The following is a 27,930-nucleotide window of genomic DNA, read 5'->3' on the forward strand; positions in this document are numbered from 1 at the left end:
TTGTTACCACCACCACCACACGTCACACTGTCTTGTTACCACCCACACGTCACACTGTCTTGTTACCACCACCACCACACGTCACACTGTCTTGTTACCACCACCACCACACGTCACACTGTCTTGTTACCACCACCACCACACGTCACACTGTCTTGTTACCACCCACACGTCACACTGTCTTGTTACCACCACACGTCACACTGTCTTGTTACCACCACCACCACACGTCACACTGTCTTGCTACCACCACCACCACACGTCACACTGTCTTGTTACCACCACCACCACCACCACACGTCACACTGTCTTGTTACCACCACCACCACACGTCACATTGTCTTGTTACCACCACCACCACAAGTCACACTGTCTTGTTACCACCACCACCACACGTCACACTGTCTTGCTACCACCACCACCACACGTCACACTGTCTTGTTACCACCACCACCACCACCACACGTCACACTGTCTTGTTACCACCACCACCACACGTCACACTGTCTTGTTACCACCACCACCACCACCACACGTCACACTGTCTTCTTACCACCACCACCATACGTCACACTGTCTTCTTACCACCACCACCACAAGTCACACTGTCTTGTTACCACCACCACCACCACCACACGTCACACTGTCTTCTTACCACCACCACCACACGTCACACTGTCTTGTTACCACCACCACCACACGTCACACTGTCTTGTTACCACCACCACCACCATCACACGTCACACTGTCTTGTTACCACCACCACCACACGTCACACTGTCTTGTTACCACCACCACCACCACCACACGTCACACTGTCTTCTTACCACCACCACCACACGTCACACTGTCTTCTTACCACTACCACCACACGTCACACTGTCTTGTTACCACCACCACCACAAGTCACACTGTCTTGCTACCACCACCACCACACGTCACACTGTCTTGTTACCACCACACGTCACACTGTCTTGTTACCACCACACGTCACACTGTCTTGTTACTACCACACGTCACACTGTCTTGTTACCACCACCACCACACGTCACACTGTCTTGTTACCACCACCACCACACGTCACACTGTCTTGTGATGTGACAATGTTAGGGACTCTGGGGACCATGACAGTGTTAGGCAATGTTCTCTCACAAACCCATTGTGCCTTCATGTAAATAAATAAATAAATAGATAAATAAATAATTAAATAAATAAATATATACATTATCTCCTCTATGAACGAGAGACCACCTAACGTAGTTTCTGTGAAATTATGTAGTTTATATTTACTTTTCTAAACGTTCCACTTATACGAAGACTCCTTGTCGGGGCCCTTGTCGAGTTGTTTGTAAACATGCAGAGAACCACGTGTCGCAAAGGTCGGCCAACTTGGCGCTCGGATTGAACGCTCCTGGCTAAACTTTCTTTCCACACCTTACCTGGAGCTCATCTTTGAATTTAGCTGGCTTCTTTGGGCCAGTGTGTGCTCACTGCAGCTACCCAGGGGCTCACAGCACCGGGGGAGGCCGGAGCCTCCCTAATGGAGCCTCCCCGAGCGGGGGCGCCATTGATGTTGACAACAAGTCCCAGAGAGGAAAACGACTGCTGGAAAATGAGTCGGCTGATGCTGCCCCAGAGCGAGATGCTAAGAGGATGTCTTCCCCTTCAGAAGACCTTAGTCTTGTGGTACCCCTCGTTCCTCGTTTGTGGTAGTCCTAATCCAGTCAGAATCAGGTCAGTGCGTGTTTGCAAATCCTCGTACCTTAGGTGCAGCAATTGAGGCTTCGGTTTTGTGGCCACATTGCCTGCCTGAGACCATAGTACCCTGGGTAGGGGTGCAGCACTGAAGTTACATATCAGAAAGGAGGCTCTATCACGCATCCGTGTATCCGACATTATTAAGTTGGGGGACTTGCCTGTCAGGTGCCGACAGTTATTGTCGCAGGAGGAGTCTCGGGCCCGGTATGGGAAGATTGGCCCAATTGACCAGAGTGTAGATGTGGATGACATCCAGGCCGCTCTGCAGGTGTTAGGGGGTGCATCAGCGAGATTATTGGAAGTTACCAGGATTCGCGGAGCAGCAGGGCCGACATCCATGGTTCATGTAAAGTTCGATGAGGCTCTCCCTGACCAAGTGGCACTACACAGGACCTCGTATCAGGTTCAGCCCTACAACTTCCCTATTTTACGATGTTACGCTTGTCATCTATTGGGCCACAGTTGCCTCACTTGCCGTAGTGCAGCACGTGCAAACTGCGGCAAAACAGGCCATACAGACAGAGATAACGGTGGGTGCTCTGCTGCACCTCGCTGCTTTTTATGCCATGGCCATCATAAGGTTACGTCCAAGAATTGCCCTGTATATCTTGAGGCCCTCCAGTTGGACATCGATCATAAAACAGCGGGGACACCTCGACATGAGCTGTTCCAGAAGTTGCGCACCCTCAATCAGCCTATCGCTTCTTCTCGCCTCCAGGTTCCCCCTAGTCGGGCCTCTTCCCAAGTAGGAACTAGCAGACGCTCTTGCCTGTCCCAGTCACATGCCTCATACGCCCAGGTTGCTAATCGATTTTTCCTCCTGGGTAGCCTTGACATTGACGGAAACTCATCCACGGATACAGACATGGACGCTCAGTCTCGGCCGGAGCCTGGCACTCGTCACCCTCCTGCCTCTCCCCAAAGAAGCCAACACGGGCGTCGTCGACACACCCATCGATCAGGAGGTACTGTTCCAACAGACAGCCCTGATGATCCTCTGGTCCCCCAGGCACCTTCCCAAGGGATTGTGACACCGGTGGAACATGAGGCCCAGAGTGAAGCACCCACCAGTCGCAGGCGCCATCAAGAGAGTTCTCGAGCCGATCACCGCTTCCGTCAGGCAGAGAGAAGCATTGATCAACATCCTCTGGACTGGCTGTCATTGATACCACATATTTTACTTACTTTGTATGAGGGTTTTATGGCTTTTTCTAGTGGTTCCCCCTTTGGAGACGTCTGTGCACTGGTGGTCAAAAAGTTAGCTGTTGTATTTCAGGGATAATGGCGCCCCATCCTGAAAATACTGTGGTGTTTTGGAATGCCCGCTCCTTATTTAAGAAGACGCAATTTCTACGCAATTTTATCGCCAGCGCACCACCGTTGATCGTGGGACTCTGTGAAACTTGGCTTACTGACGATCTTTCCTTCACAGTGCCGATCTTTCCTTCACAATGCCGGGGTATTCGGTCTATAGACAAGATCGGCCAATACGGGGTGGAGGGGGACTTGCCCTCTTGGTCAGGGACTCAGTTCCGAGCTCCATGCTCCGGATTCACTCCTTCCCAAGTGGACATTTAGAATTCATGGCAGTGAAGGTGGCCCTCTCCCATGGGTGGGGCACCTTTGGAGTTCTGTATAACCCCTGTCTACCGGTAACGAAGAAGGAACTAGAACACTATTTTGGTCAGATCACAGACACCTGCCTCGTCTTGGGTGACTTTAACGCTCAGCACTCATCATGGCAACCTATGCTATCGGGTCGCCACCACAACATAGCTGGCCGAGCCCTATTTCAGTTTCTCCTTGACTCCCCAGACCTCTCCTTACTGACGCCGCCAGGCTTGGGAACTCGGATAGACCCGCTAAATGGGCATACTTCAACGCTCGATCTTTGCATTGGAAGAGGCCCCTTCACGATGGCGCAGATATGGACCGGGCCTACCTGGGTAGTGATCACCTGCCCATCGTCATCTCCTTCGGGGGCACTGTTCGTCCTGCTCTGACCTCCCGGAAGAGGGGTGGCATGGCTATGAGGCAGATGACTGGTCGACCCTTCCCCCAGTTACTGCAGATCTGCATGGGTCAGCGGATGCTCTCTCCGAGTCCCTCTTCAGTGTAGGCTCTTGGCATTTCAGGAGGACTAGTGGCCAGACAACCAATCCTTCCCGCCGTGGGGCACCGTGGTGGACTCCTGAATGTCGGCAGGCAGTACTGGACCGGCGACATGCGTGGAATTCGTGGCGGCGCCACCCTACTCCACTGCAGCGGCAGACCTTCCACAGGGCGGACGCCAGGTGTAGACGAACAATCCTCCTTGCCAAACGCAAGGCCTGGGCTGATTACTGTGCCTCTCTCCGATTCGACTCCTCCTCTGCGGGAGCCTGGGCCTTTGTTCGTAAGATGACAGGTAGGTACTCCCGGCCTTCCATCCCACTCAGAGACCCCAGTGGTAATGGGGGCCTGGGGGAAGCACAAATAGCCGAACTCTTGGCTGACCACTTTGAGGATGTTTACCGTTCTCCGCTCCTCTCTGTGAGTTCTATAGGATGGGGCTCCCGACAGGGTATAGGACTAGCTCAGGACCTGGATCACCCATTTACTTCTGTTGAGCTGAAGGACACTCTATCACTCTCTAGGTCGGGCACTATGCCAGGGATAGACAACGTCCCATATGAATTTGTTCGGAGGGCACCCAAGATCCTTCAGTCCCACCTCCTTTACTTCTACAACACCTGCTGGTCCTCTGGTGTCTTCCCTGCCCCGTGGAAACACGCCATTCTTCTACCATTGGCCAAGTCAGAGAAGGATCCGTCTGTCCCGAGTTCATATCGGCCCATAAGTCTGCTTCCATGTTTCGGGAAACTGATGGAACGTCTTGTTCACACCCGGCTACAATGGGTGGTGGAAACCTCAGGTCTCCTACCTGAGGGTATCAGTGGATTTTGGCCGGGAAGAAGCACGATGGACTGCCTCCTCTCCTTGGAACATCGAATAATGGATACTTATCGCCGGAGAAGAGTGCTCCTTGCAGCATTCTTCGACATCAAGAGTGCATTTGACTCTGCTTCTCATTCTGCTGTCCTTCAGAGTTTGGCCCGACTAGGTCTCTCGGGTCCGGCGTTAAGGTGGTTTCAAAACTATCTACAGGGCCGCTCATTCAAAGTGGCGGTTGGTGGAGTCATCTCTACGTCTCGCCCTGTCTCGCGTGGTGTCCCCAAGGGAGCGATTCTGAGCCCACTACTATTCTCCATTCTTCTGTCTGATCTCCCTGTATTCTGGGGGGTCCAGGTTTTAGCCTATGCCGATGATGTAACCCTCGTGGCGGATGGTGCCACTCTCCTAGAGGCACAAGGCTCCCTGCAAAATGCCGTGACTGTGTTCTTAGCAATTGTGCTAGGGAAGGGGCTCTCCATTAACCCTGTGAAAAGTTGCGTCATGAGCTTCACCTGGACCCGCTTACCAGACCAGCCAGTGGTGACCCTCGGGGGCTGTCGTCTCCCGATCGCTACGGAACACAGGTGGCTGGGGGTCGTTCTAGATAGCCCTTGGCTGACGTGGAGGCACCACGTGGATTACCTTCGGGCCTCATGCCTTCGTTGCATGAACATTATGAAACGGTTCTCTGCTGCGGCTTGGGGGGCTTCACGGGAGTCGCTCCTAGCTCTCTATAAGGCCTTCATTCGTAGCAAGATCATGTATGCGAGTGAAGTCTATGGCTCAGCAGCAGCATCTGTCTTGGCAAGGCTGGATCCCATTCAAAATGGTGCCCTTCACTCAGCGCTAGGAGCTATGCCCTCCTCGCCAGTTCTTTCTCTCCATGCCGAGTCGGGGCTATGGCCTCTGAGCTTTGAACGTCTTCTCGCCCACTGCCGCCAATTTCAACGGATAGTGCGTCTCCCTGCTACCCATCCACTTACTCGCCTCCAGCTCGAGGCTAACTGGTGGAATGTGCCGGCTGGACGTCGTCAGTTTCCTTTCGTTGTCCGGGCCTTAGATGCATATTCACAGCTTTCCCTTCCCGTCCCTGTACTCACCCCTGGCCCGATCATCTCACCGGTGCCTCCGTGGGCAGAAGAGCTCATCCGGGTTTCTGTGGACTTTTCCAAGCCTCCTCGTCGGAAGAGAGATTTTGAGGGTTTGGCCCCTTTAATTTTTGCAGACCTACGAGCCTCCTTATACTCTGGATACTTGGAGGTTTACACGGATGGGTCCCGCAAAGATCAGCCACCATCTACATCTGCTGCAGCATACTTTGCTCCTTTTTCTTTCTGTCAGATGTGGAAACTCTCCCCTGCTCATTCGTGCCTGGCCGGGGAACTGTTTGCAATCTTACTAGCCTTATGACTCCTTCGACAAGTTTCAGGGCCCTCTGCAGTGGTTTTCTACGTGGACTCAGTTACAGCCCTACATCTGATATCATTTCGGCGTCCACGAGTCCATCGTCATACTGTGTCACAGATCCGTGGAGAACTGCTGTCATACTCTGGTACTCCAGGTTGGTCCATCTATCTCCAATGGGTTCAGTCACATGTCGGTATTAATGGCATTGAGGTCGCCGACGCAGCAGCAGGGATGGCGCATGCTCTCCATGACTCTACAAATGTACCTCTAGACCTTTCCGAAATTCTCCCGCAACTCCGGACGGCTTGCCTCGCGAGTTGGGAGGCAATGATGGAGCCAGCACTCAGGTCCTCCTCTCTGGTGGGTCTCCGGGAGGATTCCACCCCGCGTCCATGGACTCGTCATCATTCTTGACTCCTAGACACTGCCATCACTCGTCTCCGGATTGGGCACACCTGCCTGGCCATACATCTCCATCGTCTACGAATCTATGGTAGATTCCCCATACTGCCAGTGGTGTCAGACCCAGGAGGATACAGTGGAACACCTTCTTCTTCACTGCCCTCGATTTCATAGCGCTCGTGTCAGACTACATAGTGCCGTTCGTAGGCTGAATATTCCCCGCCTCACAGTTCCCGTTCTCCTTGACGGGGCAGGTGCGAGAGACGAAGACGTCCGTCATGACATCCTTCACCATACCTTCCGCTTTATCTGTCATGTCCGTGGCCTGAAGAGACTATAGGGACCCCATCCCTCCGCTATTTCCCGGTATCGGGCAGCCGGGGCGCATCCGATCCCACGATCTTCGTCGCCCCTAAATCAACACAACAACAGAACCACGTGTCCCAACCTGACCTCTGGCGGGACCTACTTCAACTACACCAGAACTACTGAGGCATTTGTCAGATTATAGACAATGCTAATATATGGTCCCACCTCGTGGTCCCACAAGTGGTCCCACCTCTGGTCCCACAAGTGGTCCCACCTCATGGTCCCACAAGTGGTCCACCAAGTGGTCCCACCTCGTGGTCCACCAAGTGGTCCCACCTCGTGGTCCACCAAGTGGTCCACCAAGTGGTCCCACCTCGTGGTCCACCAAGTGGTCCCACCTCGTGGTCCACCAAGTGGTCTCACCTCGTGGTCCACCAAGTGGTCCCACCTCGTGGTCCACCAAGTGGTCCCACCTCGTGGTCCACCAAGTGGTCCCACCTCGTGGTCCACCAAGTGGTCCCACCTCGTGGTCCACCAAGTGGTCCCACCTCGTGGTCCACCAAGTGGTCCCACCTCGTGGTCCACCAAGTGGTCCCACAAGTGGTCACTCCTCGTGGTCCACCAAGTGGTCCCACCTCGTGGTCCACCAAGTGGTCCCACCTCATGGTCCACCAAGTGGTCCCACCTCGTGGTCCCACCTCGTGGTCCCACCTCGTGGTCCCACAAGTGGTCCCACCTCGTGGTCCACCAAGTGGTCCCACCTCGTGGTCCACCAAGTAGGCCCACAAGTGGTCCCACCTCGTGGTCCCACAAGTGGTCCCACCTCGTGGTCCACCAAGTGGTCCCACCTCGTGGTCCACCAAGTGGTCCCACAAGTGGTCCCACCTCGTGGTCCCACCTCGTGGTCCCACAAGTGGTCCCACCTCGTGGTCCCACAAGTGGTCCCACCTCGTGGTCCACCAAGTGGTCCCACCCCGTGGTCCACCAAGTGGTCCCACCTCGTGGTCCACCAAGTGGTCCCACCTCGTGGTCCACCAAGTGGTCCCACCTCGTGGTCCACCAAGTGGTCCCACCTCATGGTCCACCAAGTGGTCCCACCTCATGGTCCACCAAGTGGTCCCACCTCATGGTCCACCAAGTGGTCCCACCCCGTGGTCCACCAAGTGGTCCCACCTCGTGGTCCACCAAGTGGTCCCACCTCATGGTCCACCAAGTGGTCCCACCTCGTGGTCCACCAAGTGGTCCCACCTCATGGTCCACCAAGTGGTCCCACCTCGTGGTCCACCTCGTGGTCCCACAAGTGGTCCCACCTCGGCTGTTCCACCTCCCCCGTGGCTGTCATCATCATGCCCACTATAAGACACTGTAGATGTGAGGGAAACTGTCAGTGGACGGGAGGATGTAACCGTACTCTCCCCTATCCTGTCAGAGCCCCGTGGGACAGACGCCTAGCGGTGGACGGGGACGCCATTAAGTAGCGCCGCGGCAAAAAGTGCCGCGCTCACTCCGCCAGGGTAAGTGATCTGGACACTTGTTTCTCCCCTCCCGTCACACCCACTTATTGCCGCCTGCGCTTACACCCAACACGACACTTACTTGGGTTGACGTTTATAATTGTTGGCCACTCCGGCAAATACGCCATGTTTACCTAATTATTTCTTAGTGAAGCCTGTGACATGCGTGCTGGAGGAGTTAGGACCACCGCGAACAATAATGGCCACAAAGCTGTGGTCCATTCCTTCACCCAGGGAGGAAATATGGGTGCCACAGGACCCGGCGGGAGTCACAGTACCGTCATATCGCCCCTCAGCCAGTAACGCTACACGTCCACTAATGGTAAATATGCTCATATAAATGCTAAACTGAGCTCATAATTTATAACATTTTGTTCATAAAACCAACTTACACGAGTCTGTAGAGAGTGCAAATGTGAGTATAATCTGGGTGCCTTTGTATAGGGGCCTGAGCCTGCCTATATATACCGTGCCCTCAGCAAATGCCAACAGTTTTATGAGTCATTTCCGCTATTTTCCTGATTATTCTGAACAGAAACGCGGAGCCTTGCTGGGTATATATAGCCTCAGACCCTCCCTTCCCCCCCAGCCAGTCTGGGGGACCTGCAGACTTCTGTCCCCACCCTCCCCAGCCTACCTGGGGAACTAAATCTCTGAAAATAAATAGAGCCGGGTCCAAGAACTAACTTCTGACACTAGGAATTACTTAAACTTTTATGAAAATATCTTTCGAACTTGGAAACTGTGAAATTTACTACTGAAAGGGTATAGAGCATATATTTTTGTCTACATAAGATCTCTTTAACAAACTCATGGTTGTTATATTGAACGCATATTTTATTACATTATACCTCGAAATAATCCTCAAAATATGCTACAATGTACCTGTTAACATTTCTCAATTTTGCTAGAAATTACCTACTTAAAATTATCTTTCAGATAAAGGATCTGCCCGAAACACTCTGCGTGTTAGTGCCTTTACAAGTCTGTAAAAACATCAATGCTATGTACTCTCATAAACCCAATGTACCTTCTTGTATATAGATATAAATAAATCAGTAATAAATAGATAAGCTCCCAATAAAACCATTCTCCGAAAATTAACTTGATACGGTTTCACGAAAAAAACTTTACTCCAGGACAGATTCTCTACATTTTTAAGCGTAGAGGAGCAGCGAGTAATGTTCCAAAAAACAAAAAGTACTCGCTAACCTGCCATACCCACTCCTGGCATGGCATGGTGGGTATGGCACCCTGGGCATGGCATGGTGGGTATGGCACCCTAGGCCTGGCGCGACGTTCCCTAAGCATAGGAAGACGAGCAAGATGTAGGCACGTACCCTGGAAGAAGAGGTGGGCATCCTTGGTACGAGTCCAGATGTGAGCATAGCCGTCCACGTCGTTGGGCAGACCTCGCCACTCTGGCTGGATGTACAGCGGGTCACCAAACCTTGTCCGGTTGTACCTGAGGCAGGAGCAGACCCAGGCAGCAGGCGAGGCAGCAGGTGAAGCAGGAACAGACCCATGCAGCAGGCGAGGCAGGAACAGACCCACGCAGCAGGCGAGGCAGCAGGTGAGGCAGTAGCAGAAGCACCACCAACCAGGAAAGAGATGACTGATGTAAGAATTGAGATGAATATGATACAATGGTCGATTAAAGGTTAAGGACGTGCTGTACTAGGGAGAGAAAAGGTTCAGTAGAAAGATGGAGGAACTAGAGAGAGAGAGGAAATAGTGAGCAACACAGAGTGTGGGACAGAGGGCGCGAGGGACAGAGACACAAGTCACCATGGGCTTCATAACTATTGAGTATACAGCTGCTGGAGGAACACATCCAGGTGCTCCCAGGTGGTAAACAAGTCCCCCACAAATAATGCTCCAGGTTAAGTGAAAAAGGTTGAATGTATTAATGAGAAGCAAGAGTGTATGTAACAAAGCGTGCACGAAAGGGACGAGAACCACAACATATACATAAGAGAAACAAAGGATGGGCAGGAACTAAGCACGCAGCACAGAATGACATAGCAGCCAAGGGCTAAGGATCAGCTTAAACTGCTACATAGTCATATGAGAAGGGTGTCGGTAAGTGATGAGGAAGTGTGCCAAGAACTAAATAAAAGCCTTAAAATATTTTTTAAGCTGGAACCAGAGCTGCCTCTATATATCTAGTTTATAATGAAATGTATTTTACCAGAAGATAAACCGTTAAAAATACAAGTGACATCGGATGGCGGGGAGACACATAGAGGAACTGGACAATTAGAGGAGCCCAAACAAGATCTCACCATGGAGCCTAAAAGAGGCAGCTGCAGTATTGTGGTTGGGTTGACTGTGTCTATCTGGACATAAAAAAGGCTTTTGATAGAGTCCCACACAAGAGGCTGTTCTGGAAACTGGAACATGCTGGAGGGGTGACAGGGAGACTTCTGACGTGGCTGAAAAATTTTCAGACTAACAGACAGATGAAGGCGGTAATCAGAGACAAAGTATTTGACTGGAGGAGTGTTACTAGCGGGAGTACCACAGGGCTCAGTTCTTGCACCAGTAATGTTCATCGTCTAACATAAACCATCTACCAGAAGTAATACAGAATTATTTCAACATATTTGCGGATGATGCTAAGATACTGGGGAAGATAGGAGACACAGACGATTGTAATGTCCTTTAAATTGATCTAAATAAAATATGTGCTTGGAGCATAAAGTGGCAAATAGAATTCAATGTGAATAAATGCCATCTTATGGAATGTGGAATCGAAGCAAATAGACCACACACAACTTACAAATTATGTGGAAAGGAAATAAAGAACGAGACCTATGGGTGGTCTTGGATAGTAAGTTGTCGCCAGCGGAACACATAAAGAACATTGTGAGAGGAGCGTATATGCGTCGCTTTCCAACTTCAAACTTGCTTTTAATTATATGGCTGGTGAAATACTAAAGAAACTGTTCATGACTTTTGTGAGACAGAAATTGAAATATGCAGCAGTTGTATGGTGCCCAAATCTCAAGAAGCATGTAATGAATCTGGAAAAGGTGCAACGGCATGCTACAAAATGGCTCCCGGAACTGAAAAACAAGAATTACGAGGAGAGACCACAGACATTAAACATGCCAAAACTAAAAGACAGAAGAAAAAGAGGTGATATGAACACCACATATAAAATAATAACAGGAGTCGACAAAAAGGAATTCCTGAAACCAGCAACTTCACGAACACGAGGACACCGACTCATGCTAAGAAAGTTAAGGTGCCGAAAAAAAACATTAGGAAGTTGACTTTCACAGAGAGGTAGACGGTTGGAACAAGCTAAGTGAGAAGGAAAACCGTCAGTAGTTCAGAGCGTTACATGCCAAAGAGTGCTGGGAAGACGGGACACCACAAGCGTAGCTCTGAGCCTGTAACTACACTTAGATACACACACACACGGACCAACTCACTTATTCTCATACATCCAGTAGTGGTCCTTCCTGAAGAAGTAAGTGTTGTAGGTGAGGGAGCCGTCGGCCCGCCACCGCAGGAAGTCGAAGACGGTGTTGAAGGCGCCGATGCAGGAGCCGTATTCCTTCTGGACTAACTTGCGGTCCTCCCACCCCAGTTCGAGCCCCTGGTTGGGGACGGTCTTCTCGTAGACGGGGTACATTATGGAGTAGTTCCTCACCTCGTGCTTCAGTCCCAGCACGTGACCGATCTCGTGCACCGCCACCTGGGGGCCAGAGTCAGAGTTACGTGCCCCGGCCGTGCCCCACTGTAGGGTACGGCAGCTGGGCAGAGTAGCGGAGGGCAGCTGAGGAGAGTAGGGGAGGGCAGCTGAGGAGAGTAGGGGAGGGCAGTTGAGGAGAGTAGGGGAGGGCAGCTGAGGAGAGTAGGGGAGGGCAGCTGAGGAGAGTAGGGGAGGGCAGCTGAGCTGAGTAGGGGAGGGCAGCTGAGCTGAGTAGGGGAGGACAGCTGAGCTGAGTTGGGGAGGGCAGCTGAGGTGAGTAGGAGAGGGCAGCTGAGGTCAGTAGGGGAGGGCAGCTGAGGTGAGTAGGGGAGGACAGCTGAGCTGAGTTGGGGAGGGAAGCTGAGGTGAGTAGGGGAGGGCAGCTGAGGTGAGTAGGGGAGGGCAGCTGGGCTGAGTAGGGGAGGGCAGCTGGGCTGAGTAGAGGAGGGCAGCTGGACTGAGTAGATGAGGGCAGCTGAGGTGAGTAGGGGAGGGCAGCTGGGCTGAGTAGGGGATGGCAGCTGAGGAGAGTAGGGGAGGGCAGCTGAGGAGAGTAGGGGAGGGCAGCTGAGGAGAGTAGGGGAAGGCAGCTGAGGAAAGTAGGGGAGGGCAGCTGAGGAGAGTAGTGGAGGGCAGCTGAGCTGAGTAGGGGAGGGCAGCTGGGCTGAGTAGGGGAGGGCAGCTGATGTGAGTAGGGGAGGGCATCTGAGGTGAGTAGGGGAGGGCAGCTGAGGAGAGTAGGGGAGGGCAGCTGAGCTGAGTAGGGAAGGGCAGCTGAGCTGAGTAGGGGAGGGCAGCTGAGCTGAGTAGGGGAGGGCAGCTGAGCTGAGTAGGGGAGGGCAGCTGAGCTGAGTAGAGGAGGGCAGCTGAGCTGAGTAGGGGAGGGCAGCTGAGCTGAGTAGGGGAGGGCAGTTGAGCTGAGTAGGGGAGGGCAGCTGAGGTGAGTAGGGGAGGGCAGCTGAGCTGAGAAGAGGAGGGCAGCTGGGCTGAGTAGAGGAGGGCAGCTGGGCTGAGTAGGGGAGGGCAGCTGAGGTGAGTAGGGGAGGGCAGCTGAGGTGAGTAGGGGAGGGCAGCTGAGGAGAGTAGGGGAGGGCAGCTGAGCTGAGTAGGGGAGGGCAGCTGGGCTGAGTAGAGGAGGGCAGCTGAGGTGAGTAGGGGAAGGCAGCTGGGCTGAGTAGGGGAGGGCAGCTGAGCTGAGTAGGGGAGGGCAGCTGAGGAGAGTAGGGGAGGGCAGCTGAACTGAGTAGGGGAGGGCAGCTGAGGAGAGTAAGGGAGGGCAGCTGGGCTGAGTAGGGGAGAGCAGCTGGGCTGAGTAGGGGAGGGCAGCTGAGGAGAGTAGGGGAGGGCAGCTGAGGTGAGTAGGGGAGGGCAGCTGAGCTGAGTAGGCGAGAGCAGCTGGGCTGAGTAGGGGAGGGCAGCTGAGGAGAGTAGGGGAGGGCAGCTAAGCTGAGTAGAGGAAGGCAGCTTAGCTGAGTAGGGGAGGGCAGCTGAGCTGAGTAGGGGAGGGCAGCTGAGCTGAGTAGGGGAGGGCAGCTGAGCTGAGTAGAGGAGGGCAGCTGAGCTGAGTAGGGGAGGGCAGCTGAGCTGAGTAGAGGAGGGCAGCTGAGCTGAGTAGAGGACGGCAGCTGAGCTGAGTAGGGGAGGGCAGCTGAGCTGAGTAGGGAAGGGCAGCTGAGGAGAGTAGGGGAGGGCAGCTGAGGTGAGTAGGGGAGGGCAGCTGAGGTGAGTAGGGGAGGGCAGCTGAGGTGAGTAGGGGAGGGCAGCTGGGCTGAGTAGGGGAGGGCAGCTGAGGAGAGTAGGGGAGGGCAGCTGAGGAGAGTAGGGGAGGGCAGCTGAGGTGAGTAGGGGAGGGCAGCTGAGGTGAGTAGGGGAGGGCAGCTGGGCTGAATAGGGGAGGGCAGCTGGGCTGAATAGGGGAGGGCAGCTGAGAAGAGTAGGGGAGGGCAGCTGAGGAGAGTAGGGGAGGGCAGCTGAGGAGAGTAGGGGAGGACAGCTGAGCTGAGTAGGGGAGGGCAGCTGAGCTGAGTAGGGGAGGGCAGCTGAGCTGAGTAGGGGAGGGCAGCTGAGCTGAGTAGGGGAGGGCAGCTGAGCTGAGTAGAGGAGGGCAGCTGAGCTGAGTAGGGGGGGGGCAGCTGAGCTGAGTAGGGGAGGACAGCTGAGCTGAGTAGGGGAGGGCAGCTGAGCTGAGTAGGGGAGGGCAGCTGAGCTGAGTAGAGGAGGGCAGCTGGGCTGAGTAGAGGAGGGCAGCTGGGCTGAGTAGAGGAGGGCAGCTGGGCTGAGTAGGGGAGGGCAGCTGGGCTGAGTAGAGGGCAGCTGGGCTGAGTAGAGGAGGGCAGCTGAGGTGAGTAGGGGAGGGCAGCTTGGCTGAGTAGGGGAGGGCAGCTGGGCTGAGTAGGGGAGGGCAGCTGAGGAGAGTAGGGGAGGGCAGCTGAGGAGAGTAGGGGAGGGCAGCTGAGCTGAGTAGGGGAGTGCAGCTGAGCTGAGTAGGGGAGAGCAGCTGGGCTGAGTAGGGGAGGGCAGCTGAGGAGATTAGGGGAGGGCAGCTGAGCTGAGTAGAGAGGGCAGCTGAGCTGAGTAGGGGAGGGCAGCTGAGCTGAGTAGAGGAGGGCAGCTGAGCTGAGAAGGGGAGGGCAGCTGAGCTGAGTAGGGAGGGCAGCTGAGGAGAGTAGGGGAGTGCAGCTGAGCTGAGTAGGGGAGGGCAGCTGAGCTGAGTAGAGGAGGGCAGCTGAGCTGAGTAGGGGAGGGCAGCTGAGCTGAGTAGGGAAGGGCAGCTGAGGAGAGTAGGGGAGGGCAGCTGAGCTGAGTAGGGGAGGGCAGCTGAGCTGAGTAGGGGAGGGCAGCTGAGGTGAGTAGGTGAGGGCAGCTGGGCTGAGTACGGGAGGGCAGCTGAGGAGAGTAGGGGAGGGCATCTGAGGAGATTAGGGGAGGGCAGCTGAGCTGAGTAGAGAGGGCATCTGAGCTGAGTAGGGGAGGGCAGCTGAGCTGAGTAGAGGAGGGCAGCTGAGCTGAGAAGGGGAGGGCAGCTGAGCTGAGTAGGGGAGGGCAGCTGAGGAGAGTAGGGGAGTGCAGCTGAGCTGAGTAGGGGAGGGCAGCTGAGCTGAGTAAAGGAGGGCAGCTGAGCTGAGTAGGGGAGGGCAGCTGAGCTGAGTAGGGAAGGGCAGCTGAGGAGAGTAGGGGAGGGCAGCTGAGCTGAGTAGGGGAGGGCAGCTGAGCTGAGTAGGGGAGGGCAGCTGAGGTGAGTAGGTGAGGGCAGCTGGGCTGAGTACGGGAGGGCAGCTGAGGAGAGTAGGGGAGGGCAGCTGAACTGAGTAGGGGAGGGCAGCTGAGCTGAGTAGGGGAGGGCAGCTGGGCTGAGTAGGGGAAGGCAGCTGGGCTGAGTAGGGGAGGGCAGCTGGGCTGAGTAGGGGAGGGCAGCTGAGGAGAGTAGGGGAGGGCAGCTGAGGAGAGTAGGGGAGGGCAGCTGAGCTGAGTAGGGGAGGGCAGCTGAGGAGAGTAGGGGAGGGCAGCTGGGCTGAGTAGGCGAGAGCAGCTGGGCTGAGTAGGGGAGGGCAGCTGAGGAGAGTAGGGGAGGGCAGTTGAGGAGAGTAGGGGAGGGCAGCTGAGCTGAGTAGGGGAGGGCAGCTGAGCTGAGTAGGGGAGGGCAGCTGAGGAGAGTAGGGGAGTGCAGCTGAGCTGAGTAGGGGAGGGCAGCTGAGCTGAGTAGAGGAGGGCAGCTGAGCTGAGTAGAGGAGGGCAGCTGAGCTGAGTAGGGGAGGGCAGCTGAGCTGAGTAGGGAAGGGCAGCTGAGGAGAGTAGGGGAGGGCAGCTGAGGTGAGTAGGGGAGAGCAGCTGAGGTGAGTAGGGGAGGGCAGCTGAGGTGAGTAGGGGAGGGCAGCTGGGCTGAGTAGGGGAGGGCAGCTGAGGAGAGTAGGGGAGGGCAGCTGAGGAGAGTAGGGGAGGGCAGCTGAGCTGAGTAGGGGAGGGCAGCTGAGGTGAGTAGGGGAGGGCAGCTGGGCTGAGTAGGGGAGGGCAGCTGAGGAGAGTAGGGGAGGGCAGCTGAGGAGAGTAGGGGAGGGCAGCTGAGGAGAGTAGGGGAGGGCAGCTGAGGAGAGTAGGGGAGGGCAGCTGAGCTGAGTAGGGGAGGGCAGCTGAGGAGAGTAGGGGAGTGCAGTTGAGCTGAGTAGGGGAGGGCAGCTGAGCTGAGTAGAGGAGGGCAGCTGAGCTGAGTAGAGGAGGGCAGCTGAGCTGAGTAGGGGAGGGCAGCTGAGCTGAGTAGGGAAGGGCAGCTGAGGTGAGTAGGGGAGGGCAGCTGAGGTGAGTAGGGGAGGGCAGCTGAGGAGAGTAGGGAAGGGCAGCTGAGCTGAGTAGGGAAGGGCAGCTGAGGTGAGTAGGGGAGGGCAGCTGAGCTGAGTAGAGGAGGGCAGCTGAGCTGAGTAGGGAAGGGCAGCTGAGCTGAGTAGGGAAGGGCAGCTGAGGTGAGTAGGGGAGGGCAGCTGAGCTGAGTAGGGAAGGGCAGCTGAGGTGAGTAGGGGAGGGCAGCTGAGCTGAGTAGGGAAGGGCAGCTGAGGTGAGTAGAGGAGGGCAGCTGAGCTGAGTAGGGAAGGGCAGCTGAGGTGAGTAGGGGAGGGCAGCTGAGCTGAGCAGGGAAGGGCAGCTGAGGTGAGTAGGGGAGGGCAGCTGAGCTGAGTAGGGGAGGGCAGCTGAGCTGAGTAGAGGAGGGCAGCTGAGCTGAGTAGGGGAGGGCAGCTGAGCTGAGTAGGGAAGGGCAGCTGAGGTGAGTAGGGGAGGGCAGCTGAGGTGAGTAGGGGAGGGCAGCTGAGGAGAGTAGGGGAGGGCAGCTGAGCTGAGTAGGGAAGGGCAGCTGAGGTGAGTAGGGGAGGGCAGCTGAGCTGAGTAGGGAAGGGCAGCTGAGGTGAGTAGGGGAGGGCAGCTGAGCTGAGTAGGGAAGGGCAGCTGAGCTGAGTAGGGAAGGGCAGCTGAGCTGAGTAGGGAAGGGCAGCTGAGGTGAGTAGGGGAGGGCAGCTGAGCTGAGTAGGGAAGGGCAGCTGAGGTGAGTAGGGGAGGGCAGCTGAGGTGAGTAGGGAAGGGCAGCTGAGGTGAGTAGGGGAGGGCAGCTGAGCTGAGTAGGGAAGGGCAGCTGAGGTGAGTAGGGGAGGGCAGCTGAGCTGAGTAGGGAAGGGCAGCTGAGGTGAGTAGGGGAGGGCAGCTGAGCTGAGTAGGGGAGGGCAGCTGAGCTGAGTAGAGGAGGGCAGCTGAGCTGAGTAGGGGAGGGCAGCTGAGGTGAGTAGGGAAGGGCAGCTGAGGTGAGTAGGGGAGGGCAGCTGAGGAGAGTAGGGGAGGGCAGCTGAGGAGAGTAGGGGAGGGCAGCTGAGCTGAGTAGGGGAGGGCAGCTGAGCTGAGTAGGGAAGGGCAGCTGAGGTGAGTAGGGGAGGGCAGCTGAGCTGAGTAGGGGAGGGCAGCTGAGGTGAGTAGGGGAGGGCAGCTGAGGAGAGTAGTTCCCTAATTGCCAGAAGCAACAGCAACAGAAGCAACAGTACCAGAAGCAACAGTACCAGAAGCAACAGTACCAGAAGCAACAGTACCAGAAGCAACAGTACCAGAAGCAACAGTACCAGAAGCAACAGCACCAGAAGCAACAGTACCAGAAGCAACAGTACCAGAAGCAACAGCACCAGAAGCAACAGTACCAGAAGCAACAGTACCAGAGGCAACAGTACCAGAAGCAACAGTACCAGAAGCAACAGTACCAGAAGCAACAGTACCAGAGGCAACAGTACCAGAAGCAACAGCACCAGAAGCAACAGTACCAGAAGCAACAGTACCAGAAGCAACAGTACCAGAAGCAACAGTACCAGAAGCAACAGCACCAGAAGCAACAGTACCAGAAGCAACAGCACCAGAAGCAACAGCACCAGAAGCAACAGTACCAGAAGCAACAGTACCAGAGGCAACAGTACCAGAAGCAACAGTACCAGAAGCAACAGTACCAGAGGCAACAGTACCAGAAGCAACAGCACCAGAAGCAACAGTACCAGAAGCAACAGTACCAGAAGCAACAGTACCAGAAGCAACAGTACCAGAAGCAACAGTACCAGAAGCAACAGCACCAGAAGCAACAGTACCAGAAGCAACAGCACCAGAAGCAACAGCACCAGAAGCAACAGTACCAGAAGCAACAGTACCAGAAGCAACAGTACCAGAAGCAACAGTACCAGAAGCAACAGCACCAGAAGCAACAGTACCAGAAGCAACAGTACCAGAGGCAACAGTACCAGAAGCAACAGTACCAGAAGCAACAGTACCAGAGGCAACAGTACCAGAAGCAACAGTACCAGAAGCAACAGCACCAGAAGCAACAGTACCAGAAGCAACAGTACCAGAGGCAACAGTACCAGAAGCAACAGTACCGAAGCAACAGTACCAGAAGCAACAGTACCAGAAGCAACAGTACCAGAAGCAACAGTACCAGAAGCAACAGTACCAGAAGCAACAGTACCGAGGCAACAGTACCAGAAGCAACAGTACCAGGAAGCAACAGTACCGAGAAGCAACAGCTACCAGGAAGGCAACAGCTACCAGAGCAACAGTACCAGAGGCAACAGTACCAGAGGCAACAGTACCAGAAGCAACAGTACCAGGAAGCAACAGTACCAGAACAACAGTAACCAGAAGCACAGTACCCGAAGCAACAGTACCAGAAGCAACAGTACCAGAAGCAACAGTACCAGAAGCAACAGTACCGGAAGCAACAGTACCGAAGCAACAGTACCGGAAGCAACAGTACAGGAAGCAACAGTACCGGAAGCAACAGTACCGGAAGCAACAGTACAGGAAGCAACAGTACCGGAAGCAACAGTACCGGAAGCAACAGTACCAGAAGCAACAGTACCGGAAGCAACAGTACCGGAAGCAACAGTACCGGAAGCAACAGTACCGGAAGCAACAGTACCGGAAGCAACAGTACCGGAAGCAACAGTACCGGAAGCAACAGTACCGGAAGCAACAGTACCAGAAGCAACAGTACCGGAAGCAACAGTACCGGAAGCAACAGTACCAGAAGCAACAGTACCAGAAGCACAGTACCAGAAGCAACAGTACCAGAAGCAACAGTACCAGAAGCAACAGTACCAGAAGCAACAGTACCAGAAGCAACAGTACCAGAAGCAACAGTACCAGAAGCAAACAGTACCAGAAGCAACAGTACCAGAAGCAACAGTACCAGAAGCAACAGTACCAGAAGCAACAGTACCAGAAGCAACAGTACCAGAAGCAAACAGTACCAGAAGGCAACAGTACCAGAAGCAACAGTACCAGAAGCAACAGTACCAGAAGCAACAGTACCAGAAGCAACAGTACCAGAAGCAACAGTACCAGAAGCAACAGTACCAGAAGCAACAGTACCAGAAGCAACAGTACCAGAAGCAACAGTACCAGAAGCAACAGTACCAGAAGCAACAGTACCAGAAGCAACAGTACCAGAAGCAACAGTACCAGAAGCAACAGTACCAGAAGCAACAGTACAGGAGGCAACAGTACCAGAAGCAACAGTACCAGAAGCAACAGTACCAGAAGCAACAGTACCAGAAGCAACAGTACCAGAAGCAACAGTACCAGAAGCAACAGTACCAGAAGCAGCAGTACCAGAAGCAACAGTACCAGAAGCAACAGTACCAGAAGCAACAGTACCAGAAGCAACAGCACCAGAAGCAACAGTACCAGAAGCAACAGTACCAGAAGCAACAGTACCAGAAGCAACAGTACCAGAAGCAACAGTACCAGAAGCAACAGTACCAGAAGCAACAGTACCAGAAGCAACAGTACCAGAAGCAACAGTACCAGAAGCAACAGTACCAGAAGCAACAGTACCGGAAGCAACAGTACAGGAGGCAACAGTACCAGAAGCAACAGTACCGGAAGCAACAGTACCGGAAGCAACAGTACCGGAAGCAACAGTACCGGAAGCAACAGTACCGGAAGCAACAGTACCGGAAGCAACAGTACCGGAAGCAACAGTACCGGAAGCAACAGTACCGGAAGCAACAGTACCAGAAGCAACAGTACCGGAAGCAACAGTACCAGAAGCAACAGTACCGGAAGCAACAGTACCGGAAGCAACAGTACCGGAAGCAACAGTACCGGAAGCAACAGTACCGGAAGCAACAGTACCAGAAGCAACAGTACAGGAAGCAACAGTACCGGAAGCAACAGTACCGGAAGCAACAGTACCAGAAGCAACAGTACCGGAAGCAACAGTACCAGAAGGCAACAGTACCAGAGCAACAGTACCAGAAGCAACAGTACCAGAAGCAACAGTACCAGAGCAACAGTACCAGAAGCAACAGTACCAGAAGCAACAGTACCAGAAGCAACAGTACCAGAAGCAACAGCACCAGAAGCAACAGTACCAGAAGCAACAGTACCGGAAGCAACAGTACCGGAAGCAACAGTACCGGAAGCAACAGTACCGGAAGCAACAGTACCGGAAGCAACAGTACCGGAGCAACAGTACAGGAGGCAACAGTACCGGAAGCAACAGTACCGGAAGCAACAGTACCAGAAGCAACAGTACAGGAAGCAACAGTACCGGAAGCAACAGTACCGGAAGCAACAGTACCGGAAGCAACAGTACCGGAAGCAACAGTACCGGAAGCAACAGTACCGGAAGCAACAGTACCGGAAGCAACAGTACCAGAAGCAACAGTACAGGAAGCAACAGTACCGGAAGCAACAGTACCAGAAGCAACAGTACCAGAAGCACAGTACCAGAAGCAACAAGTACCAGAAGGCAACAGTACCAGAAGCAACAGCACCAGAAGCAACAGTACCAGAAGCAACAGTACCAGAAGCAACAGTACCAGAAGCAACAGTACCAGAAGCAACAGTACCAGAAGCAACAGTACCAGAAGCAACAGTACCAGAAGCAACAGTACAGAAGCAACAGTACAGAAGCAACAGTACAGAAGCAACAGTACCAGAAGCACAGAAGCAGCAGTACCAGAAGCAACAGTACCAGAAGCAACAGTTACCAGAAGCAACAGTACCAGAAGCAACAGTACCAGAGCAACAGTACCAGAAGCAACAGTACCAGAAGCAACAGTACCAGCACGACAGTACCAGAAGCACAGTACCAGAAGCAACAGTACCAGAAGCAACAGTACCAGAAGCAACAGTACCAGAAGCAACAGTACCAGAAGCAACAGTACCAGAAGCAACAGTACCAGAAGCAACAGCACCAGAAGCAACAGTACCAGAAGCAACAGCACCAGAAGCAACAGTACCAGAAGCAACAGTGCCAGAAGCAACAGTACCAGAAGCAACAGTACCAGAAGCAACAGCACCAGAAGCAACAGTACCAGAAGCAACAGCACCAGAAGCAACAGTACCAGAAGCAACAGTACCAGAGGCAACAGCACCAGAAGCAACAGCACCAGAAGCAACAGTACCAGAAGCAACAGTACCAGAAGCAACAGTACCAGAAGCAACAGTACCAGAAGCAACAGTACCAGAAGCAACAGTACCAGAAGCAACAGCACCAGAAGCAACAGTACCAGAAGCAACAGCACCAGAAGCAACAGTACCAGAAGCAACAGTGCCAGAAGCAACAGTACCAGAAGCAACAGTACCAGAAGCAACCACCAGAAGCAACAGTACCAGAAGCAACAGCACCAGAAGCAACAGTACCAGAAGCAACAGTACCAGAGGCAACAGTACCAGAAGCAACAGTACCAGAGGCAACAGTACCAGAAGCAACAGCACCAGAAGCAACAGTACCAGAAGCAACAGTACCAGAAGCAACAGTACCAGAGGCAACAGTACCAGAGGCAACAGCACCAGAAGCAACAGTACCAGAAGCAACAGTACCAGAAGCAACAGCACCAGAAGCAACAGCACCAGAAGCAACAGTACCAGAAGCAACAGTACCAGAAGCAACAGTACCAGAAGCAACAGTACCAGAAGCAACAGTACCAGAAGCAACAGTACCAGAAGCAACAGTACCAGAAGCAACAGTACCAGAAGCAACAGTACCAGAAGCAACAGTACCAGAAGCAACAGTACCAGAAGCAACAGTACCAGAAGCAACAGCACCAGAAGCAACAGTACCAGAAGCAACAGTACCAGAAGCAACAGTACCAGAAGCAACAGTACCAGAAGCAACAGTACCAGAAGCAACAGTACCAGAGGCAACAGCACCAGAAGCAACAGTACCAGAAGCAACAGTACCAGAAGCAACAGTACCAGAAGCAACAGTACCAGAAGCAACAGTACCAGAAGCAACAGTACCAGAAGCAACAGTACCAGAAGCAACAGTACCAGAAGCAACAGTACCAGAAGCAACAGCACCAGAAGCAACAGTACCAGAAGCAACAGTACCAGAAGCAACAGTACCAGAAGCAACAGTACCAGAAGCAACAGTACCAGAAGCAACAGTACCAGAAGCAACAGTACCAGAAGCAACAGTACCACAGTACCTGTTTGTTATGGGGGAAGCCTAAATAATTAATTCAACGCTACTAAGCCGGCAACAGTCGCTGAGTTGAGTGTTGCCATTGAACAAAAATGCACTAAAATATCCAATGAAATCTTTCTTTTTGAATACTCGTGTTGACAAAACAACTGAAGATTGTCAGTAGATACTTTTGATTACACTTTGAAAATGAAATGTATTTCAATAAACACTAACTCTATAATTATTCATAGTGTGTATACACTTTTTTAGATGTACTGTACATGTTTGTGTGTGTGTGTGTGTGTGTGTGTGTGTGTGTTTGTGTATAAGTAGTGAAATCTGGGACATAGACCATGCACGACTTCTGGGACAGGTGAGCACGTGGGGATCCGTCTCATCACGATGAGAGGTGCTCCGCTCGTACGGTCCATGTCTCCATGTGTTTAATGGCGTGTGTGGTTAGGATAGGGTGAGCATGTGAACGTGTGTAGCAGGTGTGTATGTTGATCTGTTCTCATGTTAACGTGAAAGTAAGAGAGTGTTGAAAGTGTATGTATTGTGAGCGAAGACTTGTACATGTATGCTTAGAGAGAGTTAAGCATGGGGCCTCTATATCTATGCATGGGGGTGGGAGATCTAAGGATGTGGAACAGATGACTGTGAGGCTCGTGTATGACACGAGTCAATGGGATGGGAGCGGGAGGGGTGCGGGAGGTAGTGGATCCGACGGGCTCTGAGTATGCTTCTTGCCTGCACGCATACCAACACCGGGCGTCAGCAGGCCTAGTAGACCGGGTACAGTATGTAATGGGTTGGGTTAGGTTTATTCAGAAGGAGAAGGTCTTTCTCTCTCTCTCATTTTCAGTAAGAGATTATGTATATGAGTGTGCATCGGAGTGTAGGATATATATATATCCTGCTATTAGGACAATATCCAACTCTGGCCCCAGACATCACTCGGTACCCCTACTCAAATCTCTGAATATGTTAGACATTAAGTCACTGCACATTCTCTCATGTGTATTATACATATATAAAACGCTAAACTATAATGCCAATCCTGATCTCAAAAGCTTCATTGAAGGTTGTAACAGAACCCATGAGCAGCACACCAGAAATAAATACAGTTTTGATATTCCTAGAGTACGACTTAATCAAACTAGAAATGCTCTACAAATCAAGGGGCCCAGAATGTGGAATGACCTTCCCAACCATGTTAAAGACTGTACCTCTCTCAACCAGTTTAAGTTAAAAACGAAGCTATACCTAATAAATTCCCTGTAACCTACCTTACCCTTCTATTGTCAACCAATGTCTGTTTTTTTCTTTAAAGAGCGCTGTTTGTCGACATAATTGTATTTGTGCTGCTTTTTCATCTATGTTTTCATTTCTTGTTTTCATTCTACTCATTATGCTCAATTAGTATTAAGCTTGTCATTTAAGTTTATCATGCCCGAAACGCTTTGCGTAATAGTGACTTTAGGCATTGTATGTACTAGCTCTACCTATAAGTCAAACAATCTTTGTAAAAATTTATTGTATGTATGTACCTTACCTAAATAAACATTTTATTATTATTGTTATTATTATTATTAATATATATATATATATATATATATATATATATATATATATATATATATATATATATATATATATATATATATATATATATATATATATATATGCCGAAAATCCACAGAGAAATATGAAATGAGGTGAACGTTTCGGCTTTGTTAAAGCCTTTGTCAACACCAGACTGACTAAGGAGAAGGGAGAAGGGGGAGGATATATAGGCCGACACCTGACCAACCCATCCCTAGGGTTGGTCAGGTGTAATTAACCAAAAACAGGTATAGCTTAGCTTAGAATGGTCAAAGAGGATTAAGCGGTCAGAGAATAAGGATGAAAGATTAAAGAAAAGCCTCATGAACACTTCATGAACAGCCTCATGAAAGCCTCATGTTGGTCAGGTGTCGGCCTATATATCCTCCCCCTTCTCCCTTCTCCTTAGTCAGTCTGGTGTTGACAAAGGCTTTAACAAAGCCGAAACGTTCACCTCATTTCATATTTCTCTGTGGATTTTCCGCATAAAATGATCAGTGTTTTGTGATAGTCAATTGCATATATATATATATATATAAGGCACAACTCTCCTAAACACGAGAGTGAAGTGTACAACTTTAGAACACTTTCCCACCAGGAGACTCGAACCCTAGCCAGCACAGAAGCCTTCCAGCAACTGGCATAACAGGTACGCCTTAACCCGCTCCACCACCAGCTCAGACCCTTAAAAGAGATGGTAAAAAAAAATATATATATATATATATATATATATATATATATATATATATATATATATATATATATATATATTTATATATATATATATATATATATATGTATATATATATATATATATATATACATATATATATATATATATATATATATATATATATATATATATATATATATATATATATATATATATATATATATATATAGATAGATAGATAGATAGATAGATGGAATAATGTATTAAGGTGTGGGCGGCATACTCACATAGGTTTTGTAGTACCCGAGACATCCGGCTCCCTTCACCTACTCCTTCCAGAGGCTGTCCACTATCCCTCACTCAGCCTCGGAGTGCTAATAACCACATACAAATCACAGAGACCAAAGGACCTCCGTTGAGGTCTCCCTCTGTCAGGTCTCCATCGGAACCAACACAGATGTCAGCCCGTTACACCCACACAGACTTTGATGTGCTGCAAACCTCAATGTGTGGGACCGTAATATTTATATAAAGATAGATAAATAGATTAAGTATTAAGGTGTGAGGAGCTTCTCTACAGCCAATCATTATGACTACACCTGCCAGAGGATGGGAGACTAATGCCCAGTTTGGGGCACTACCCATACTCCTTCCCTCCACCACACATCCGCAGGCACCCCTCCCTCCTTCACCTGTCGCACGTCAATCATCTGTCAAATCCTTAAACCCTCCTCTGCACATAGGAAATGTATTCACATTTATATAACTTTTTCTTTTGTTGAACTGTCTTCCTTATCTCCATAGTTGTGAAACCAAAGTACTTTTCATCTTCAAGTAAATAATACTATTATAAAGCATCGATGCATAAAGCATCTAATACATACTCTCTTACTGTATTAGAGAGAGTATGTATTACTTATTACTCTCTCTCTCTTACTTAGAGAGAGAGAGAGAGACAGAGAGAGAGAGAGAGAGAGAGAGAGAGAGAGAGAGAGAGAGAGAGAGAGAGAGAGAGAGAGAGAGAGAGAGAGAGAGAGAGAGAGAGAGAGAGAGAGAGAAAGAGAGAGAAAGGGAGAGAGAAAGGGAGAGAGAGAAAGAGAGAGAAAGGGAGAGAGAGTGAGAGAGAGAGAGAAAGGGAGAGAGAGAGAGAGAGAAAGGGAGAGAGAGTGAGAGAGAGAGAGAGAAAGAAACCTTCCCCTTCCCGACAACCCTAACCCAACCCACTACATACTGTACCCTGTCTACTAGGCCTGCTGATGCCCGGAGTTGGAAACATGAGTGCAGGTGAGAAGCATACTCAGAGTGCGTCCGATCCTCTTCCTCCAGAATCCCTCCCGCTCTCATCCCATTGACTCGTGTCATACACGAGCCTCACAGTCATCTGTTCCACATGGTTAGATCTCCTACCCCCATGCATAGATATAGAGGCCCCATGCTTAACTCTCTCTAAGCATACATGTACAAGTCTTCGCTCTCAATACATACACTTTCAACACTCCCTTACTTTCACGTCAACATGAGAACAGATCAACATACACACCTGCTATACACGTTCACATGCTCACCCTATCCTAACCACACACGCCATTAAACACATGGAGACATGGACCATACGAGCGGGGCACCTCTCATCGTGATGAGACGGATCCCAACATGCTCAAATGGGAGAAGTGTGCCCGGTGGCATGCCTGTCCCAGGTGTTACGCACGCATGTCCCCAGTTTCACTGCTTGTAATTACCTAAGTGTCGTATACTTATTTGTCGTATAACACTTTGAAACTACTGACGGCTTTGGTCTCTACCACCTTCTCACCTAACTTGTTCCAACCATCAACCACTCTGTGAAAGAAAACTTTCTAATATTTTTCCGGCACCTTTGTTTCCTTAGCTTGAATCTGTGTCCTCTTGTTCGTGAAGTTGCTGGTTTCAGGAATTCCTTTTTGTCAATTTGGTCGATTCCTGTTAGTATTTTGTGTGTGGTGATCGTATCGCCTCTTTTTCTTCTATCTTATAGTTTTGGCATGTTTAACGCCACCATTTTGTAGCATGCCACTACAACTTATCCAGTTTATTTATGTGCTTCTCTCTCATACGCTCCTCTCACAATGTTCTTTATGTGTTCCTCTGGCGACAACTTACTATCACCACTCCCAGGCCTCATTCTTTATTAGAGTTCTGTAATTCCTTTCCACATAATTTGTAAGTTGTGTGTGGTTCAATTTTTCCGGATCCACATTCCATAACATGGCATTTATTCACATGGAATTCCATTCGTCACTTGACACTCCAAGCACTTATATTATCTAGATCATAGATTATATAAAGATCTAGATTATCTTTAGAGCAATTTAAAGGGCATTACAATCGTCTCCGCCTCTTATCTTCCCCAGTATCTTAGCATCATCCGCAAATATGTTCAATTAATTTTGTATTCCTCTGGTAGATCGTTTATGTAGATAATGAACATTACTGATGCATGAACTGAACCCTGTGGTACTCCCGCTCGTTACACTCCTCCAATCATACATTGTCTCTGATTACTGCCCTCATCTGTCTGTCTGTCAGTAAGAAAGTTTTACATCCGTGTCAGTAGTCTCCCTGTCACTCCTCCAGCATGTTCCAGCTTCCAGAACAGCCTCTTGTGTGGGACAATATCAAAAGCCTTTTTTAGGTCAAGGTAGACACAGTCAACCCAACCACCTCTCTCCTGTAACATCTCTGTGGCTCTATCATAAAAACTAAAGATTTGTTACACAGAATCTTCCTGTTCGAAAACCATAATTTCTGTCCATTATTATATCGTTGCTCTCTAGGTGTTCATTCCATTTGGGTTTAACAATTTTTTCTAGTGTTTTGACTACCACGCTTGTTAATGATATGGGTCTATAATTCAGAGGGTCCTCTCAACTGCCATGTTTATAGATTGGAACTTGGTTTGCCTTTTTCCATATATCTGCTAAGATTCCTGTGTACAAGAATGTTTGAAATATTAATTGGAGTGGAATGCTCAGCTCAGTTGCACATTCTCGCAGCACCCAAGGTGAAACTCCATCAGGTCCAACTGCTTTATTTCTTCCTCGCCCCTCGAGTAATTTTTCCACTTCGTCTTGAGATACTTGTATGTATTCTATGGCTTTTTCTGGAATTGGTATTGGGTTCAGCTCTCTGAAATCCTCATTTTATACAAACACACTTTGAA

At 51.2% G+C, this 27,930-nt stretch overlaps 1 protein-coding gene across 1 annotated transcript in view; it reads right to left on the reverse strand.

Moving 5' to 3' along the window:
* Window positions 1–27,930, reverse strand: part of LOC123756091 (uncharacterized) — a 133,168-nt gene that overhangs the window by 29,198 nt on the left and 76,040 nt on the right. The window contains exons 8-9 of the mRNA XM_045739079.2: window positions 11,765–12,030; window positions 9,665–9,789 (exon numbers count right to left, since the gene is read on the reverse strand). Of these exons, the coding sequence (XP_045595035.2) occupies window positions 9,665–9,789; window positions 11,765–12,030 (391 nt within the window). The remainder of the gene's footprint in view (window positions 1–9,664; window positions 9,790–11,764; window positions 12,031–27,930) is intronic.

This window comes from Procambarus clarkii, chromosome 36 (genome assembly GCF_040958095.1).
Source record: "Procambarus clarkii isolate CNS0578487 chromosome 36, FALCON_Pclarkii_2.0, whole genome shotgun sequence".
Classification (NCBI taxonomy): Eukaryota; Metazoa; Arthropoda; class Malacostraca; order Decapoda; family Cambaridae; genus Procambarus; species Procambarus clarkii.